Source organism: Antechinus flavipes, chromosome 3, assembly GCF_016432865.1.
Source record: "Antechinus flavipes isolate AdamAnt ecotype Samford, QLD, Australia chromosome 3, AdamAnt_v2, whole genome shotgun sequence".
Lineage (NCBI taxonomy): Eukaryota > Metazoa > Chordata > Mammalia > Dasyuromorphia > Dasyuridae > Antechinus > Antechinus flavipes.
In genome coordinates, this window is record NC_067400.1 from 411,808,919 (window position 1) to 411,827,260 (window position 18,342).

At 34.1% G+C, this 18,342-nt stretch overlaps 1 protein-coding gene across 5 annotated transcripts in view; it reads right to left on the reverse strand.

Moving 5' to 3' along the window:
* OSBPL6 (oxysterol binding protein like 6) overlaps positions 1–18,342 on the reverse strand; it is a 250,526-nt gene that overhangs the window by 97,329 nt on the left and 134,855 nt on the right. For all 5 annotated transcript variants that reach the window (XM_051986135.1, XM_051986134.1, XM_051986133.1 and 2 more), the window contains exon 3: positions 13,017–13,278. In XM_051986135.1, coding sequence (XP_051842095.1) covers positions 13,017–13,118 — 102 coding nt within the window. In that variant the 5' untranslated portion in view covers positions 13,119–13,278. The remainder of the gene's footprint in view (positions 1–13,016; positions 13,279–18,342) is intronic.

Here is an 18,342-nt window from a genome sequence, read left to right on the forward strand (position 1 = left end):
CTGATGAAAACTATCTGACTTCAAGATAAGTTGGACAATCCTGACTGAAATTAAAAAGTACTTACATGCCTTTTCTTTCCCACATAGAGAGGGAAGAGCTGCATGTTCACTCTGAAGACCAAAGTTCTAGAAATCATTTTACAGGATCCTTTTAATCTTATGAATCTTGCTCTTACCAGGTTGTTGTACACTGATCTCAATGCCTTGTCATCAGCAAGTGGAAATTTGCCACTCCTTTGCTTCATAGTAAAGTGTGGGATAAACAGGCAAACAATGAGAAACTTAAGAATGAAATTACTTAGTGTAACTAAGAATATGACTCTCAAAGAGAGGGTTTCTGGGTAGGAAGGATGAAAGTCCAGGAGGAAATAAATATGTTAAACAGGTTTTCTTAGTCTGGCAACCCCATCATTTATTTACTAATTTGCACTTCATTTTGAAGGCTAGAAAGGGGCTTTCAGTACTATTTTCTTATATGCCTGATATATAATGAATTCAGGGGAAATTCTTTTTTAAAAATAAAATAGCAGATATTATAATTATTGAGATGATTGTATACCTTTGAAAATAAGGTCAAAGACTAATTTTTCTTCTGCTACTAGTTTGGTTTTTTTTCCCGTTCCACAAGGTATTTTTGCAGAGTACAAATTGCAAGGGAAGAAGGGAATAAAAAAAGCAAACCACAAACTTTTTTTTTTAAATGCCAGGAACATCTAAAACTTTCCTTTTCTTATTCTTAAAAAGCTGATTCTTGTCATTATTTCTGTAGCCAATGTAATCCTTTCCTTATACTAAGAAATGATATTTAAAGACTAAGGTCCAAAATCATGCCAAAAAACTCATGAGACCAAATTATGTAAACATGTCAGAGGAACTTAACACTTCTACAATTTGTACAAATCTAACAAAAGAAATTGATGGAAAAGATTATATAACTATAAATAATAAATGCTCAGCTTAAAAGCAATTATTGTTTCTTTTTCAACCTCAAAATTAGTTTCCCAAATAAAAGACTGTCATTCATTTTTCAAGAGTTAAGATCCAGTCCGCCAGCTTTATTCTGGGGAAAAATGTGACAAGATCCTGAAAGTATAAGGGCAGTCAGAATGTTTACAACTGTGCCATGCAAAACACTATAAGACTCTAATATATTCCAGGGTCCTGAACCTCCTTTTCTCAAGGACACACACACAAGGTAAAGCTCAGCAGGACTCCCACATGTGATGTGTCACAGAGGCTGCCTATCATAATCCTTCCTGCCCTTTCTGGAAGAAATGAGTCAACACTGCACTGTTACTCTGCCAATTCCATAATATTAGCAACGCCACCATCACTACTGCAGTAGCAGATGCACCAAAATTGCTGATAAAGCAAATGTCCTCAGTGGATATAAATAACCTGAGTTCACTTGACAGAAGGTTATTAAGAGTGTGGTATAATGGAAAGAACACTGACTTTGGGGTCAGTGGACCTAATTTCAAATCCAACCTCTGTCTTAACATTGCCATGTGGCTTTTGCAGTCTTCTCCTAACAATGGGGGAATTGGAATGAATAGCCTCAGAGATTCCTCAATGGCACTATAATTCTAGGCTATTGGAAACAATGTACAGCAGAGGAAATGAGGGGGAGAGAAAGATATTAGCTTATTAAAAATGTGAGATATATTCATTTAGGGTGGAGGAGCAAAAACCAGGTCTGGAAAAGAAACTACTGTTTTCTTTAAAGTCATAATCATGTGAAGTGAAGTGATCAAAATGAGGAGAACATTATACACACTAACAGAAATACTTTATAATGATCAACCATGAATGACTTAGCTATTTTCTGCAATGCAATGACCCAAGACAATTCCAACAGACTCATGATGAAAAATGCTATCTATTTTTAAGAAAGAGCTAGTAGAGTCTCAATGAAAACTGAAGAACACGTTTTAAACTTTTTTTTGAGGGGGGAATAGTTAGAAGACATCAAGACAGATAGACTATGTCCATGTTGTGGTTGGTGGACACCAATGAGTTAAAATTAAAATCAACTCTTTTTTTTCAATATATACCAAAAACCAGTAAAACTATACCTATGGATGACAATCAGCTAACTGAAATATAAAGAAAATATTTAGGAATGCCTTAAATAGCTTTGATTTCTCAAATAAGTGATTTCTAGTGTTTTAGTTTATGCTGAAATTACTTCAATTACTCATGGACATAAGTCATTTAGTTAATCAAGAACTGACTTTTACATTAACATAGACTGGCAAGGTAGATTTCCATTATTTGTCTTAAAATAAGTAAAACACCAATTTTTACGAGAGAAAGATAGTACTTCTTGACCCCTCAGAGCAAAGTGATTTAAGACTATTTGGATTAATAGTGTCCACTCATCCATTCGTTCAATCATTTATTTGTTTAACAAGCCTTTAATAAATATTTGCTGCATGCCAATCATTCTTCTAGATATAAGGAATACTTCAAGAAATGTACATAATGTTAAAGAATGTGTCTGCAAAAGTGTATACAAACAAATACAAGGTAATCTGAAGTGTGGAGAGGACTTGTTACTGGAGAAACATGAAGAGTCTCATGATCATATGGTGCTTCTAATGAACCTTAATAGAAGCTTTGGAAAAGAAGATACAGAAAGAAGGAGTATTCATTCTAGAAAGGGGGATAAAAGCATTTGAACTTGATTTTGGTCTGGGACTAGACTTGTAAATGGCTTAAGAAAGCTCAAAATATATAGTAAACACAAAAATCAGAATAATTCCTATCTAATTATCTAAAAAGAAAGATTTTTGACTTATTTTAAATGATTGATCAAAGTTTTGCTTAGCAAAATGGTGATAAAGCTGGAAATTCAGTATGAAAGGATGAAAAAAATGAGAAAATAAAAATTTCAAAAGCAACTAACAAACATTATCTAAGAAGCCAATTTAAGGGAAGATGTCTTGTGAAGTCTGGGTTACCCGCTGGAGGCCTTAGAATCAGATGGAGTCAGGATAAGCAAAAGTCCTTGGTCTTTACGGGGAGAAGTGAAGGGGATGGATAAGACTGCCACAAGCTCTCCACAGCCTCCCTTCTCTTTCTCTACCTCCAAAGTGATTCTGGCTTGTCTCACGCCACCCCCTAATCCCTGTTTACCATTCTCTTAACCCCAAGCACTGAGCTAGCATTAACTGTGAGAAGAGAAATTCCAAACATGCTAATAGTTATTGTCCAATAGGTAATTAGCCTTAAGTGCTTGATTTTCTGATTCAAGTGCATCTATTCAGAGTTTCAGCTCTTTACAATGTCTGAGCTTACTTCTCAACAAATTCTAGGTTTACTCAATTTAAGGACTAAGTTTTTTTTTTAATTTTGTTTAATATATGTAATAAAACAAGCATTTCTATAATGTAACACAATAAAAAAGATGATTGTATATGAAACTGCAATTCTACTATGCACAACATTTTTTAAAGCCATATTAGACAAAGCAAGGTCATTAAAAGGTGACAGAACTACTTTTTAAGTAAAAAAGAACAATAATAAGAAATATAGGAGAAACACCTCTTTTATACAGTCCTGTTCTGTTCTTTCAAGGTAATAGGGAGGTCATTTGACTTCCCTACTGCTTGTGGGGAACTGGTGTTATCAGGTCAAGGTATTATCAGGATTCTCATTATCTTGTCAAGAGTCTTCTGAGCTACAGGAGCATGGATAATTGCTGTGGTAAGTGGATGAAATCAGAAATGAAAAGGAAAAGATACTTTATCTGAATTACTATCTTTTTTTTAACCTTAGGAATTTTATTCTTTTTTATACTTTGTTATTAGTAGGCTATTTTATTGCATTTGATAAATTCTAATCCGTAGCCAGAATCACTAGTCTAGCCTAGGCTGAACCTAGCTCAGAATAATAACAGAAAGAAAACAGAATTACTCAATTTGCATCTGTATTTTTTTTTTTTTTGGCTAAAGATAAAAATGACAGAACCTCAAGAGTTGAAAGGCACCTCAAAGACTCTTTATTCCAAGTGATTCCAGAATAAGATCCCTTCTCTTGGTAGCTTAATTATTAAAATGGTTGTTTTGCCTTGGCTTGAAGACCTTTAAGTGAGGGAGAAAAGTAGGAAGTTATGCTTTGGGATATACCTTGTCAGGAAATTTTAATTTATATCAAGTCCAAATTTGATCCTCTACTTTTTTACCCAGTACTCCAAATTCCTGCACCCTGGGGCCAAGTAAAAGGAGTCAAATTTCTTTAAAAAAAAAAAAAAAAAAAAGACTGTGTTTGTTTGTTTTTTAAAACCACAATTTTTTCTCTATACTCTTTCCTCTACCCCAAAGAAATGCTTCCATCTACCAAGCTTGTAATAAAGAAAAATAGTCAAACAATACTGGAAAATGGACTAGAAAATGTCTGCCACATTCAGCATCCGTAGTTGACTGTCCTCTGGGTTCAACATTAGTCTTTGCATTTATTCTGAATTTAGATGCCTTTTTTGTGTAGTTTTTTATTAACATTATGGTAGCGTTTATGTATATTATTTTCTTGGTTCTGGTGATCTCATTCTATTCCAGTTCATACATGTTCTCCATCTTTTTCTGGATTCCTCATACTTTAATTTGTAATCATATTGCATTATGTTAGCATGCAATAACTGTTCAAATCATTCCTCATCTAATGGACATCCACGTTGTTTCCAGTTCTTTTGTAAACACAAAAAGTACTACTAATATTTTACTACATATGGGGTCAAATCTACGCCCTCTCTCAAGGGATGGCCCTTCAACTACTTTATAGCTATTGAGTAGATAAAGTAGTAAAAGCATCAAGGTGTTGGTTTTTTTTTTACACTTTTGTCAAATTTAACATAGATGTTGTTTTTCAAATTTGAACTGTATATTAGATCCCATATTTGCTTGTTTTTGTTATTGTTTGGTCATTTAGTGCTGTCCAAAGTCTGTCAAAGTTCATGTTCATGTTCATTGCTTCCATGACACTATCTGTCTCATCCTCTGCTGCCCCCTTCTCCATTTGCCTTTAATCTTTCCCAGCATTAGGGCCTTTCCCCATGAGTCCTATCTTCATTATATGGCCAAAGTATTTAAGGTTCAACTTCCAGTATTTGTCCTTACAATGAATTCTCTGAATTAATTTCTTTAAGTATTGACTGATTTGATCTCTGCTGTCTAAGGGTCTCTCAAAAGTCTTCTCCAGCAGCATAACTTAGACCTCAATTTTTTCAGTGCTCAGATTTCCTTACAGTTTCACAGCCATATGTTATTACTGAAAAAAAAAAAAAAAACTCAGCCTTGACAATAGTATACTATATTACCTCATTGGCAAGTCAATATCTCTGCTTTTTAGCATGCTATCCTGATTTGCCATAGCTTTCCTTCCAAGGAGGAAGCATCTTATAATTTCATGGCTGTGGTTGCCATCTACAATGATCTTTGAGCCCAAGAATATAAAATTTGACATTACTTCCATTTCTTCTCTCTCTACTTGCTAAGAAATTATGAGACCAATTGCCAAGATCTTAGTTGTTTTTTTTTTAATGTTAAGCTTCCAGCCAATTTTTACATTCCTCTTTTTCACCTTCACTAAGAAGTTTCTTACAAGGTAATGACCCAGTAGAGGGATATTTGATTATGTTAGCCTGTTTCTTGTAAATTGTTTGTTGATTAAATACAAAAGAAATTTTAAAAACCCAGAAACACTGATGACGATGATGAGGATGAGAACAAGCATTTATGTAGTGGCCACAATGTGCAAGGCACTGTGCTTACTGTTAACAATTATTATTTTATTTAATAATTAAATTTTAATTTAAATAAAGAACATTGATCCTGAGGTCAGAGATCTTGTATTCAAATGTTGCTTGTGGTGAATAGTCTGTGTAATCTAGGGAAAGTCACTCTTGGGAACTCAATTTTCTAATCTGTAAAATGAGGAATTTGGAATAGATAACCTTGTAGCTCTATATTATCTTATGCCACCCAAAAACCTTGTTTTCTCCAGGTTAAACATCCCCAATTCCTTCAAGAATTCCTTCTCATCTTCAGATGAAAAAACCAAAATGGCAAATAAACTATTTAAATTAAATATAAATAAGCAGATAAGAGAATATAGCTGTCAATGCTTATGCTCACATCTTAGTTCCAGAGGAATTATGTACGAGGATAATGTAAGAACTGGAGCAGGTAGGTGGTACGTTAACTAGATAGAATGCTAGCCTGGAGTTAGCAAGACCCAAGTTCAAATCCTGCTTCAGATGCTTACTAGTTGTGTGACCCTGGGAGACAAAGGCTGCCTCACTGTACTGATCTGTAAAAGGGACTGAAGAAGGAAATGGTAAACCACTCTAGTATCTTTGCTAAGAAAACCCCAGATGGGATTATCAAGAATTGGACAAGTCTGAAACAAGTGAACAATAACAACAAATGCTCCTGGAGTAATTGAAGTCTTAGAATCAATGCAGGGGAGGACGCTGGTTCTTCTGGCTTCTGTATATGAAGGTATAACTTTGATTTAAAAAAATACAACAAACATTTTTAAGTCCTTGCTGTTTGCAAATCACACCAGGCATGGGGGAGACAAAAAACTGTTTTTAAAAAATGATAACTATGTTCCAATATAATTGATCTCTTTCATAATCCTTGGTGTTTTATTTTATGCCTTTTAAAAACACTCTTCTAAGAAGGGGGTCATACACATTACTAGTCTTCTACCAAAGGAGTACCTTTACTTCTCTTTCTCCCTTTCTTTTCCTCTTCGCCTCCCTTTCCTTATCCCCCCTCACCTTTAATACAGACTTTTTAAACTACTTACTTCATAATTACTCTGTGAAATGGGAAGTGGAAATAGTGTTAATTTTAGTAGAGAGATGAAAAATCTGAGGTCCCAAAAAGGTTCTAAATATCTTGTCCATAATACCACTAATTCAGACCTTAATCAGAAAATCTTATTTTGATTTTGTATTCATATTTTTAAAAGATAGGAGAAAATAGAAATTAGTTCTAGTTAATTTGAGAGAAAAGGGATACCTTGGGAAGAAGTTAAAGGCAATGATTATAGTCACTTGACTGAAGGACAAAAATGCCTGAAGGCTTATTTATTGGATATCATAGCCTTTTAGGGCCTAAGCTTCCCTTCTTGTAAATATGAAAGCACTGGGTAAAATGATCTCCAAGGCAACTTTCAACTTTAGAAAGCTGTTGTACAAATGGATGATCACTTGTTCACTACCACCAACCTAATCTAAGACCATTCTATTGCAATCCTGACCAATAACCAAATTATGTTGAACTGACAGCAAGGGGATTATCTGACCTAGCATCTTGTCCAAAACTCTTTTCTTTTACTTCCTCAGGGAAAATTATGCCTGAAATTTCACTTTTTTTAATGTGCATAGTTCAGTTACTATCAACCTCCAGCAATTTTCCTCACAAATGTATGTATACATCTTCTTTCTTCTTTCTCTCCCTTCAACACTATTTTTTTGCAGTTCAATGAGGAAATTATTTTTCTCATCATTTCTTTATTCCAGTTTTGATTGGGAGGAAAATGACCCTAATCATGGCTGACAAGCATGAGAAAAGTGTGATACATACACTGGTGTTAAGAAAAATGAAAAGTTTTAGATGACAATATACAAAGAACCAATGTCAATAGATTCAAAATTCCTTGAAAATATTCAAAAATTGTGGGGGAAAGAAGGAAGGAGGAAGGGAAGGAAGGAAAAATGAAAGGAAGGAAGGAAAGAGGGAAGGAAAGAAGGAGGGAAGGGAGAAAAAGAGAAAAAAAGAAAGAAGTCACCTCCAGAATCTTGACAATTCAGAATCTAGATGTTTCCCTTAAGCACCCACATTAGTAGAAGTTGTCATTTTGGAAGTGAAGTTGAGCATTGGATTAGAGTAAGGGAGACAAGTTCAAATCTAGCCTCATTATTAGCTATGTGAATTTGGAAAAGTAAATTAACCTGTTTGCCTCAGTTTCTTCAACTATAAAATGGGGGAAATAATAACACCTACTTCCTAGGGATGTTCTAAGGATTAAATGAAATAATATTTCTGTGCTTGACACATAGTAGGCACTATATAAGTGGTAGTTATTATTTTTTATTCTGATTGATTTTTGTTTATTATTATTGATTTTTAAAACCTGTTATTGATTTTTTAAACTTTTAAATGACTAATATGAAATTATTTTATGTAATTCTTCATTACAAATCTATAGTATATGTTCATTTTCATCATGGTTTAAAATACTAATTTGTGAACTAGTGAGAGACCTGATTCCTTAGTATAATTGTTTCTTTAAAAAATGTGTTTTTAATTCAAGATATTAAAAAAAAAAAGTGGAGCTATCCCTTTGATAGAACTAAGAATACTTGCAATATGATATTAACAAATTTCTCACCCATTTTAAAAGCTAAATCTTGCTAACCAAATTAAATTCCTTTTCCCATAACCTGTCACTTTTATAACCTGTGCTAGATTATTCTGTTCCTGGGCCAATATTTAATTTTATTGTAAGAAGTCACTAAATGTTTGTAAATGAAGAGGGATAGAAAAAGAAGTAGGCAGGAAGAATTGTTAATAACCTAGAAAAGATTAACAATCTTTTCTAAAGTGAGATATTTGTTTATAATGGACTTGAAGACTAATAGCCCTTTTTTCATTTCAATATTATATCTTTATGGTTTTTGGAAGCCATAAAAATATCCACTTGCATGATATGGTCCTTACCTTTCCTCCTCAAATTGTCCAAACACAAAATAGAAGGGCAGCTAGATGGCACAGAAGACACAACATATGACACTGGGAGAATCTCTGAAGTCAGGAAGACCTTTGTTCAAATTTGACCTCAAACACTTAACGCTGCCTAGCTGTGTGACCCTGAGCATGTCACTTAACCCTAATTGCCTTGCAAACCCCCTTAAAAGAAATACAAATAGAAAAATAAAAACATAGCTAATTCAATGTGAAGTTAAAGGTAAACAGATGTCTCATTGGATAGCATACAGAACTAGGAGTCAGGAAATGTGTGATCCAAAGCTAGCCTCAGATATTTCTTCTAGCTGTGTGACTCTGAGCAACCTCTGGCTCAATTTTCTCATTTGTTAAAAAAGGGGCGGGGGGAGGGATAATAATAGTATCTACCTGTTGTGAGGATAGAATGAGATTACATTTGTAATGCACTTTGTAAATCTTTAAAAATTATATCAATACTAGCTATTCTTATCATCAACATAGTGAATATTATTATTTAAAACTTTTCTTAAAATTACAAACTTATTCCAAATGGTGTTAAATGAAAAGGTTCTAGGTCTTAAAAAAAAAAAATCTCAACACTATGGAGGGTTGCCTTGGCAAATGGGAATATTCCGACTCTTCCATAAAGCTAGCTAGCATGATTTAGATGACATAAATGGGAGTTGATCTACCAGCCTATGAAAATGCAAAACTAGATTCATGCAACTGAAAAGTTCAATAATACTACCCTGTATTTTCATTTTTCATGTCGGAGAAAAAGAGTTCCCAGGATATAGCACTGTTATGAACATTGGGATCAAAGCCTGTTATAATTAAGAAATGGGTAAGTTTATAGCTTTCTTATCTAAGTGGAGATTATAAAGCTTTCTTACTAATAATTATGAATGTTAATGATGATTAACGATGTGAAGAGCTGTATCCAACAACACCTAAAGATGCCTCATTCTAAGTTTGCAATGCCATGCCAACAGAAAGCAATCCACATCAAATAACATTAAGCTAGAAAGATTTTTCAGAACATCTTAGGAAAAGGCTTTGTCTGTTAGAGGACCAGGATAGGTTGGTAATCAAGTTTCTTTGTATGTAGGCACACATAAAATCATGGAAGACTGCAGTCTACATTTGGGAAGGAATAATGCCCTAACCAGGGCACCTAGGTGGAGCTGTGGAAAGAGTTCTAGGCCTGGGGTCAAGAAGAAACATCTTCCTGATTTCAAATCTGATCTTGGACACTTAATAACTCTGTGGTCTTTTACAATATTTGCCTCAGTTTCCTCATCTGTAAAATAAAATGAGCAAGAGAAGAAAAAGCAAGACACTCTACTATATCTACCAAGAAAAACCTAGATGTGGTCCCAAAGAACCAGAAACAAGAAAAAAGACTGAACAACAAAATCCCCTAACCACCCTAATTTTGAATCCTAACATACTATCATTTAAATCATAATAGCTAGCATTTATATAGCACTTAAATATTTGCAAAGTGCTTTACATGTATGTGTCACTTTACTTAATATTTCTAACAACCCTATAAGATAAGGGTGACTATTCCTCTCATTTTACTGAAGAAACTGAGATTGAATGAGGTTAAATAGTTTTGTCCAATCACAGAACTAATAAAGATGCAAGAGAGGATTTAAACTCGTTTTGTCTTGACTCCAAGTCCAGCATTCCATTTAAATATACCTTTAAAAAAAAAAAAAACAGACTCCATAATATTAGGAGATTGTCCAGTATGACAGTGAAGGTTTTTTGAAAAGAAGAACTGAATATTCCTTAGGCCTCTAAGATATTGCTGTTCTCTCAAACACGAAAGATGGGAATACAGCGAAAGAAGAACTACTTTCTTTTCTTTCTTTTTCACTGGCCTTTCCTCTTTCTTATCGTTAAAAATTGTCATTCCCAAAGGTTCTGTCTTTGTCCCTTTGTGCTTTTTGTCCATAAAGATTTTCCTTCTAAAAAGACCATGCCATCTGTTAATGATTTTATCTCTGATGAGACTCCCAATTCTCTTCAACAATGACTTCTCTCTTTTGATGGACATATGCAGATTCAACATCTCTGACATGAAAAGCTTCATTTTTCACATTGAATCAACTCCTTTCCTTATTTATGTATATTACTGACAATTTTCAAACCTAACAATTTTCAAACCTAAATTACTCATTAGAACTTTTCCTACTCTCCTCCTACTATCCATTAGTCAGCCACTAAATTCCTTCCTTTTCATTCCCACTGATTTCCTCATGCTTTTCTCTAGACTAGTCTAAAACATTTACTCTCCATCCATTATCATAAAAATAAACCAGTCTTATGCATAACTTCCTTCCTTCCATAAGAAACACACATATGCACATCTGTATATATGCAAATAAATACATCCATATGTGTAGTATGTGAATATATATATATATATATATATATTTCTAGATTTACTTCACATGATTATTGTGAGATTAAAATGAGATAGTATATTTAAGAACCATTTAAGTTTTATAATGTTAATTTAATTTAGTTATAAAGTAATAATTAAGTAATTTACTCAAACTTTACATGTATCTCCTCAAAAAAAAAAAATGGGCCAATGCAATAAGATCTGGTTATTATCTGTAATATGCTTTTAATTCTAATACTAAAAAATCACAGGAGAAGGGACAAGAAATTTAATATTCTATGTGATGACCAGCTACTATGCTTTTCCATTTCTTGGCCTGTCACTGAAAAGTCCACTACATATTAGCAGAACATATTGATAGCTTTCAATTTTGTATTACTAATGAAATGATAATGGCACATTATGACTGTTTCTCATTTGTACTCTTGTAAAAAAGATTTGAGCCAAGATATTGCCAAAACCCATCGGCAAAATACTCGAAACCACAAAAGAACTACCACAGTCAATATTCTCATTTTTTATCACTTGGTAAGAGATTATAAACCATGGAGGCACCCAGGATAGTTTCAATGATAATAAGATTTGTTTGCTGCTTCATTTGTTGAGGAATAACCTACGCAGATGTCTACTCAGCCCCTTCCCTTCCTATTTGAAATTTCAATAAGTATGTTTCTTGTAGCTGATGAGTAATAGTTGGTTTTGTAGGAAAAGCCTCATTTGTGAGCTGTTGATTAAAAAAAAAAAAGACATTTTGGACTTGAATTAAATGCAAATGATAATTGCTAATATATTCAACTTGGCAAATACTAAATAGAGCACATCCTGGAAAACAATTTCTTAGTCTCCTCAATTGATTAAAAAAAAAGGGGAAATAGGAAGGGTCCTGCATCTCTATTTTTTTTCATTAATATCTTTCATTAATTGGGCCACATGAAACAGTGTTAGGAAGAACAATTGTATTTGCCAGGTATCTGGCAAATTTTTTTATTTTTTCTGTCTGCAAGAGAAATGAAAGAGAAAAAGAATTACATAATAAAAATTTCTCAATGAAAACTTGACTAATCTTCAGGATTTTAAAAATCAATATGCCTTCTGACTTTGAGACAGTAAAAACAAATACTTATTTGTAACAAATGTATATTTGTTATGAATAAGGCACTGTGCTGATGAGAATACACAGATTATATGGCATGATCTATGACTTCAAGGAGTTTATAGTCTAGTTGCAACTTATCTTCATTTGGGCACTTTTATTATCATTATTATTATTTCATTATCATTAAGTCCAATCAAATATTAAACAGAAGTCAACATGTGTGAAACTGTACACCCTTGTGCAAGAATGTTCCTTTCTGTTGTGGAAAATCTTCCATTCCTCCTGCAAGTAAAGAAAATGATCACAATACTTATAAAGGTTCTGTCCCTTCTACCACCTTAGGATCCCCAGTGTTTGCTACATACAAATGTATCATGGCGTCCACACTTCCACACCACTGTCCATCTCCAGGCTGAAGCCCAGTCTCTGAAAGGAGAAAAAGCACTTAAGGAGAGGTGAAAGTGGTGAGTCCTCGTCATCTACTGCCATGGTCAAGGGGCATCTATGAAAAATAACAAGTTTTCCTATGAAGTATTAGATGGACTATCAGAATAAAAAAAAGAAAGCAGTTATTTGAATAGAAAAGGTATCAAACACATGGTCCAAGAATTAGAGAAAGAGAAGGCACCAAGTAAAATGGAAACAGATGAGGTGTTTTTCCTGAATTCACTTGAGTCTGATGTAAGAATTATCAAGTTTACCATACAGAAAATTAGCATATTAGCATGCATGTAGAAACAAAGAGTGTCTAAGATTGTCCTCTTACCTGTCTACTTTCCCTTTGGGAGGATGATGAAGAGGAGGCACTTCTATGGCTTGGAGTGGAGGTTCTGTGAGCAGGAGATATGCCCTTTTCCTCTGAACTCATGGTTGCAGTGAGAATCTAGTCACAAGCACCAAAGACCATCCCAGTCTAGTCTCAGTCTCACATAAGAGGAAAGAAGTGGATAATGTGCCAGCCTTATTCCATTTTGCAGATCAGATTTGACTTAAAAGTTTGTGGTAAACTTTGAAGATAGCCTAATCACCTAAAAGTAAAAATAAAATAATCCATAAATAAGTATATATGTGAGGCAAAGTTCAATTTCTTAAAATGATGGTAAGCAATCAATCAACAAGTATTTTTTAGGCATATTGTCTGCTAGATTCATATTATGTTCTAGATTCTAAGATACACATAAGTTAGCAGATAAATACAAAACAATGAAACAATTTCTATTCTTAAGAATTTATATTGTAATGGGTACAAAATAAGTACATATAATATAATGGGTAGAAAATAAGTATATATAAAAATACACACAGTATAACATACAGTTAATAAATAGCAATATATACAAAGTAGCTAAATATTAGAGAGTTTAGGAAAGAGAACTTGAGCTTTTGGTGGAAACAGTCAAGGCTTCATGTAGAAAAGATGGCACCTGAGGGGCATCTTAAAGGAACAATAGAATTTTATAAATTTTCATGTATAAAAATAAAAGCTAGTGTGGTTAAATTATAGAATGTGAGAAGAATATACAATAAAGCTAGAAATACTAGTTGAGCCCAAATTATACAGGAATTTAAAAGGAAAAGACAATTTACATTTTATCAGAAGCTACAGAAAGACATCAGCATTCCTTGAGGAGGGGGACACATGGTTAGATCTGCACTTCATAATAATCATAGCCTTTATAGAGTACCTACAATGCGTTAAGTGTTTTACAAATATTATCTCATCTGATCTTCATAACAACCTTAGGAGGGAAGGGTTATTATGATTCCCATTTTACAGCTAAAGAAACTGAGACAAGTAGGCTCAGTGACTTGCTCAGAGACACATGGTTAGTAAAGGTCTGATACTAAATTTCAACTCAGTTTTTCTTGTCTTTAGGCTCAGCTCTATTCACTGTGTCATCTAGCTGCCCTGCTTAAGGAAAATTTGTATAGAATGGACTGGAGTGCTCAGAGACTTGAAACATGGTGAACAATTAGGTGTGAAAGGAGAAAAGGCAAGATTCAGCACCTGATTGCACATGTGAAAGAGTAAAGATGCCAGGATAATACTGAAATTACAAACCAGAGACTGGAAGGATAGTAATACTTTTGGTGGACATAGAGAAGTCCAGAAGAGGGAAAGGTGTAGAAAGAACAATAATTACTTGGTTTTCAGAAATGTGAGTTGAAGAATACTTTAGGATATAATAGTTTGAAGTCTTTAATAGGCAATTGGTTTCTACCCAGGACTGAATGTATTGATCTAGGAGACATCGACATAGAAATATTTAAAGATATTTTAAGTTGTACCCACAAATGAGGTTACCGAGAGAGACTATAGAGAGAGAAAAGAAGAAATTTTAGGATTGAAAAGTAGGGAACACTTACAGTTAGGGAATATGATACAGAAGTAAAGTATTATAAAAGTATCCATAAAGATAGAAGAATTAGGAGAAGTTGAAGATTCTAGAAAAAAAAAAGTACCATGACTGAAGATACAATCATAGATCAAATCACTTTCTTATTTGGAATACTGAATGTTTTCTATGGGATATTGGAGTTATCTGTTATTTCTTTCATAGCATGAAAAGATCTTGCTTATTAACAAACTATACCACTGAATTTTGAATTCTGATACTAAGAAAGTTGGTGATGATTTTATTTTGTTTGTCCATCTGATTGTTCACTAAGTCTTTGGCTGCACTGTAATTCATGTGACCTGGGTGAATTCACATCCCCATCTGGTTAATTTTACCACATCACCTGGTCAAACTGAATAGAAATTAGCAATATCTGCAGAGGAATGAATGCAAAAAGTAGGGTATCTGTTTTCCTCAAAGACAGAGTATCACAGAGTAGTATCTTAGAAGGAGATTCAAAGAACTAAAGAGATGCAACACAATCTGAAGGACGAGATCTATAAAATGCAAAAAAAGATAGAAGAGCATCAAAAAGAGATGAAGCAAATACATCTTGAGATACTAGGAGAGCTGCAAGCAGCACAAGAGCAACAACAAGGAATTCAACCAAAGATTCAAGGGGTGGAAGGGAAACAAGAAGGAATGCCTAAAAAACCTGAGAGGAATACAGCAACTCAAGGTGCAGAAATTGATCAAAAAGTAAAAAGCCTGCAAGAATATCCACAAGGGAAAAACAACAATGTACTTGGAGACACAATCGGAGACATTAAAGAAACACACCAAAAATTGCAACAAGAGATAGATGTAAAGGGGAAACTGGAAATGATTAAACAAAAAATGGACCTGGAAAAAGAAACTTTAGAAATGTTGTATGAAAAATTGCAAGAGCATGATCAAGAGATGAAGGGGATGCATCAAAAGCTTACACAATTTCTACAAGAAATAAATAGATCAATTGATACTGAACTTTAAAGAGAATATTCACTGGGTTTTATAGTGAGAAACCCTGCTATAGAGATATACTGACTGATACTGAGCTAAAATTAAGATCATAATTTTGCTAAATATTTGTTATTTCCTTTAACCTGCTGGGGTATATATTACTAAAAGACTCATTTCCTGATTACAGTCAGATGCCAACTCTATTGTCTTGTTACTAGCCAATCTTATCCTATTTGAGCAAAAGGATTTTCCTTGGCCATTGTAGCTAAGTGTAGAAACTCTGCTATTTTGTCCCTCGCCTATTCATGTTACAATCTATCTTTCTTCATTGGTTAGTTCTTGTTATATGTAGCATTCCAGTGACTCTGTTTAGAGAAGAGGTTTTCAACCACTACATTGAGGATGAACAACAGGAATAAACTGTTGGTATGCACAAGCATGGCCAATAGCTACTTGATTTTTCATTTGGTTATACTGCAAGGGAGGTTTTCATTGTAAATGCTAAGGTTAAAAATCTGTGCACATGGAACACACTGATGAAGAGAAAGTGGAATATCACAACACTGGCACAGATGTGTACATGCATGCCCAATAACATTTTAAAAGTGAGAAATGCTTTTATTTAAAATGAAAGGTGTTGAAATAATCATAACCAAAAATCTTCGACCCCAAAACAATGAAAGATTAAATCTTTCAAATTTGACTTCCTTTTTTGGCAATAAAATGTAAAGATAAGCTTCTTGACTTCATTTAAATAGCCATATTCTTCAAAAGTAATGTTGAACAATCATATATGCTTGTTGATGTTGCAAAGCAAAGAAAATTGGTAGGGATAAATATAAATTCAACCTTGGTTCTAAAAGAAAAGAAAAAATAGGACTCTACTAGCACCCAACATAGGCAGGTAGGGGAGACTGTGGATAGGATACTGGAACTAAAGTGAAGAAAACTGAGTTGAAATTTGGCCTATGATACTTATTAGTAGTTTGACATTGGGCATTTTTAATTTGTATTTGCCTCACTTCTCTCAACTGTAAAATGGAGATCATAATAGCATCTACCTCCCAGGGAGGTTGTGAAGATCAAAAGTGGTAATATTTGTAAAGGGATTAGCACATATATACAAGGTACTAATAAATGTTCACTTATTACCTATCTTTCACTTTCCAGGTCATGATTCCCACCTAGAATTACTCAAATTTTTTGTATAACTTCTGGAAAGAATAAGATCACACGTCTAGCAGAGAGGTAGCAGAAAATGAATCCCAAACTTCATGCAAACAATGGCATCAGGACTGTCACATTTTCTAATGCAATCATTGCTTGTCCATCCAAATACACTATCAGACAAAACAGTTATAACAGACATTTTCCATCTATACTATAACATAGTAAATCAAAGTTAAAGAAACTAATAGTTCTTCTGGAAGAATATCACATCCAAAAGGTCAAAAACATAAAAGGATAGGTTTTAAAAGCAATAGCAGAGGTTAAGTCCATGAATCACTATCTCTATCAAGATAAGGCTTTGGAATCTATGTCATGGTATTGTCTATGAAAAGAAAACATCATTCTTTTTTCCACTTGGATAAGAAATATTTGATCAAGGAACTACATTCAGATATCCTAGAAGGAAAAAGAATCAATGATTGGCAGTCACAAATATAACTGCTTGAAATGTGAATGGGTTTTCTCATGGGAGAGGGCTTTCTCCTCTCAATGGATAAAGGATGCTTCCTCCTATGGTGGAATACAGAAGAAGAGTTATCTATTTTGATAGATATTTAAATTTGAATTTTGACTAGATTGTGCCATTCCAATTCAGAGATCCTCATTTTCCTGTGCCAGATAATGAGAATCTGAAGGTAATAAGTGGTATCAGTCGCTCTCTGAGAAGTAGATGATATAACTGGAGCAAAGGACAAAAAGAAAAAAAAACTTGGAGGAATGAATTCATCTGAGGGCAGCAGCAGTGGATTCAAATAGCAAGTGTCAATCACTCCATAGATAAGAGGGAAAAACGTGGTCATAACTTTATTGGTTAAAGTGATGGTTGATGACAAGATGGTGAGATGAACTGATGTACATGGAAAATCTACTTCTTAATAATGGCAATGGACTGAAGCCACATGAACATATCCAAGTATGTACAAAACAAATGCATATAAGTACCCAGTAATTGGGGAGAGAGCAATAATAGGTGGGGTTGGAATAGAAAGTTTCTTAAAAGGTCTCAAACTGGAGGAAACTAGTAATTTTATGAGGCAAACTTGAGCATGGAAGTCGGCTTATGCAAAGGCACAGAGATGGAAGAGGCAGCAATCAGTCATGTGTGGAAGAACAAAAAGGTCCATTTGGGTGGATCACCAGCTGTGTACTGGGAGCTAAACTAGAGCAGAGATCCAAACTGATAGATCCCAGACTGTATTGTTATGGGTGTTAAATAGGCCTATTCAAGCTCAAAAGATACTATCCCAATTTCCCAGACCAGGCTCCATTTCTTAGCCATTTTGTTTTGTTTTGTTTTGTTTCTCCCCAGAGTTTGCTTAAACTTTGATTCCTGCTCTGTACCTTATTCTATAACCTTTGGTCTCATGACTAAGTAGAACTCTGGACTATCTCAGGCTCTACACTCCATTGCCACTCTATCCACCTGGTTTGAACCTAATCTTAGACTCAGAACTTTGCCCATGTCCTGGAGTTTTTTCCTTTGTTCACTGACTCTGACCTTTGATTCACCTTCAGAGCTCT